At 40.4% G+C, this 3,221-nt stretch overlaps 1 protein-coding gene across 1 annotated transcript; it reads right to left on the reverse strand.

The window, feature by feature from the left end:
* Positions 1 to 1,216: 1,216 nt before the first annotated feature.
* Positions 1,217 to 2,863, reverse strand: LOC115997631 (phospholipase A(1) DAD1, chloroplastic-like). Its single transcript, XM_031237224.1, has one exon. The coding sequence runs from the start codon at positions 2,772 to 2,774 to the stop codon at positions 1,425 to 1,427; it is 1,350 nt and encodes a 449-aa protein (XP_031093084.1). The 5' UTR covers positions 2,775 to 2,863; the 3' UTR covers positions 1,217 to 1,424.
* Between the last annotated feature and the right edge of the window lie 358 nt (positions 2,864 to 3,221).

Consider the following 3,221-nt stretch of genomic DNA (forward strand, 5'->3'; position numbering starts at 1 on the left):
CTTTTTGAATTTTAATGTTGTGGGCAAAAAGATAATTAACCAAACACTTATATTAACTGTTTAACCAAGTCAAACAGTTAATAGTAATTAAATAAGTCAAAATTAATTAGTTGATAAAGTTAACTATCTTACCAAATTCATTATCTCCGTTACCTAGTTGCTATAGTTGAGCACGATCAGAACTCTATACAATTTGATTTTTAATAATATGTTAAAAGAAAAGCGAAAATAATGTCGAAATCATCATGCCACTTATGCCTTGACTAAGCAACGCATGTGTAACAACAATGGCGTAGAGTCCAATGATAAAGAGCCACAATCCCACGAGGGTAAGCTAACCCCAAAAGCATGTCTTTAGATAACAATTATAGGAGCTTATTCTTTGACTTTATTAGGTGACAACTTGAAAGGCGAAACCTAGCACCATTCTATTACCGAAATACGATAGTGATTGCGATGCAAGTATAAAGAAAAAAGTTATACATTTATTATTATGCTAGTTTTAGCTTTTAACGTAGGCACAATTGGTATTATAGCATGTTGGAAGTAATAAAATAAAATTGTGTATTTACTGTTATTGCAACTAATACTATTTATATATTGTGTATTATCTGCATTGTTACTAATAGTATTCAATACAATCAAATATACTATCCTTAATTGTACCTAATATTGTTGACTATCTAACCCATTAGAAAACATTGCACGTAAAATATATACTTGCTAATTAAGAATCTATATAGATATTAAGTAAATAAATATCGTAGCACAAATTAAATTAACTCTTACCCCATGTGAAGAAAATAAGAAGCGGAGGGAGCCAAGAGGCAATAATAGGAATGAAGTCTATCTAGCATTACTCAAGAGATTATTATTACAATAATATTATTCATGTCAAATCTTTTATATAAGAATATATAAACTTAAATCATCTAATATGACTCCTTATGTGTTGTTCATCAACTAAATTACTCATTATTTATGAGTTTGTAACAAGTTTAAATCATCACCATTATTAATTAGTACAATATAATACTACAAAATATTAATTAATATACATAATTACATAGTAAAGAATTAATAATTAGGGTAATACACACTTTTCATGCCCAATGACAACCTTGAACTAAGAAGCCATAATGGAGGCTCAAACCTACCGCCTTCCACATGAGAGTATAATCAGATGCCACTAGACCTCTTTTAAGTACGAATTCATTAGTCTACAGTAAAAAAAAATTAAAAAAAAATTAATTTAAGGTTGTGTTCGTTAGTTGTACACGTGGACACCGGCACCTCCATGATTAGGGGAACAGTTAGTTAACTGTTAATCCAAGTATATATTAACGTTGGACCATGTCTGTACAATCTTTTTCTGCATGGACCTTTATTCTATGGTGACTCATTGGTTCGATCTATCAATCTTTTTAGCCACCGCAACTAATAATTTTCCGGGCGGTGGCTCTGATCGGACAGTTGGAGCTGACGAAGCCGCTAACGAGATCGAGATAAGTCCGGAGATCATGACACGCGGCAATATTAATGCCACTATGGTACGGCGAGTCGCGGCTGCTTAGCCGGAGCTCGCAGCCCACGTCGGCGTAAACCCATTGCTTCTGAAACCACCCGGAAATGTTCGCCATGTTGTCGTTCATTCTTACGTTGTTGTCGGTGTCGGCGTCGGCGTCGATGACGAAACCGGGGACTTTGGTTATGGGGTCGTCGGAGTTTACGATTCTCAGGACTTTGGTTCCTTGTCTCTCTAAATGGGACCGGAAACTCGGGTTTCCGACGCGGGGCCCGCCGAAGGACATGACGGTTACGTGGGGGAGATTTTGGAATGTTTGTTTGATGTCGTACGCTGTTAGGATAGCGAGCGCGGCGCCTAGGGAATGCCCGGAGATTGTGAAGCTTAAAGGCTCGTCGCCGTAAAGTTTGAGGATTCTTGAAATTTCGTCTCTAATGGAGGTTTGTAAACTCTGAGAAGATCCCACTTTTGACGTGTATAGACTAAGAAACCCACTCTCCACCATCGGCCCGCACTCATTCGGAGAAAAAAAATCGCCGACGCCGCCGCCGCCACAGGCGGCGGCGGCGGGGAGGGGAGTGAGGGTGGCGCGTAGATTCTCCAGCCATTCCAAGCAAGTGGCGGTGCCGCGAAACGCAATTACCACGTCACGCCGACCGAGCCGCTCGATTTCCCGCTTATCTTGACAAACCGCCACGAAGCCGATCCAGCTCGACTGCACCGACATCCATTCCGGCGTCTTTTCCGCCCAGCGCGGCAGTTGAATCCCGCTCGTGGCGCTCAGATTCTTGGAAACCCGGTACCCGGTCGCCGGGAACCCGGCCCGGGTTAGAAGCTTCGCCTTGGAGTGGCGGCAATGGGAATACCCCGCCGCCGCCGGATCAAACTCGTAGGACCTATACGCCGCCTCTACAAATTTCCCATACCTTATAATCTCTTCCCTCAAAGTATCATCAAGAGGATCAAGCAGCCCTTCCCAGTTCTTGATCCCCTGATAATCCATCCACCGCTGCCTCAAGCTCAGGCCTCGGTCCAGCCCCGTTAGGCCCGCTTTTTCGCGGACCAAATTTTTTACTGCCCTAATTTGCCCCACCGCAGGATGGATGTGGGTTAACTGCCGGGTTTCGACCCACTTTGACACTCCTAGAATTACTGTTGTAGAATTTAGTGGCAGTCGAGTTGTGTTGTGTAGTGGGAGGGTGGGTGGTTTTATGGTGCATGGCCGTACAGGTTTCATGGAAAACTTCATGATATATATGTTTAAGGATTGATGGATGGGTGAAGAAATATATTGTGGTTTCTAGTTACAGCATGTATGTATGCATCGAGAGAGGTTGAAATAATATCTCATGACGCACTGGCTTGTTGGAGCTGCTTCAGTTCACCTTTATATAGTGGAGAGAAAGTTCTGAAAAAGGCTACAGTGATCACTTTATGTGTATGTACAAACAGGAAAACAACTGTATACATTATAACAATTCATATATATATATATATATATATATATATATATATAGATAACGGATCAGGTGAAAAAGTTTCTTCTCAAAAATAGGGTTTAATCTCATGCATTGATTTAATTCGGATCAAGGGGTCAGAATGAAACTATTTTTTTTTTTAAATGGAGTGGCATTATGGTAGTTTTGTGTCGGTAAGTTTTTTTTTTTTTTTTTTTTTTTCCTTTTTGGTTTTGTTT

The sequence above is a fragment of the Ipomoea triloba genome, chromosome 11, assembly GCF_003576645.1.
Source record: "Ipomoea triloba cultivar NCNSP0323 chromosome 11, ASM357664v1".
NCBI lineage: Eukaryota > Viridiplantae > Streptophyta > Magnoliopsida > Solanales > Convolvulaceae > Ipomoea > Ipomoea triloba.

Coding starts and splice junctions, on each gene's coding strand:
- LOC115997631 (XM_031237224.1), bottom strand. CDS start 2,774: ATGAAGTTTTCCATGAAACCTGTACGGCCATGCACCATAAAACCACCC.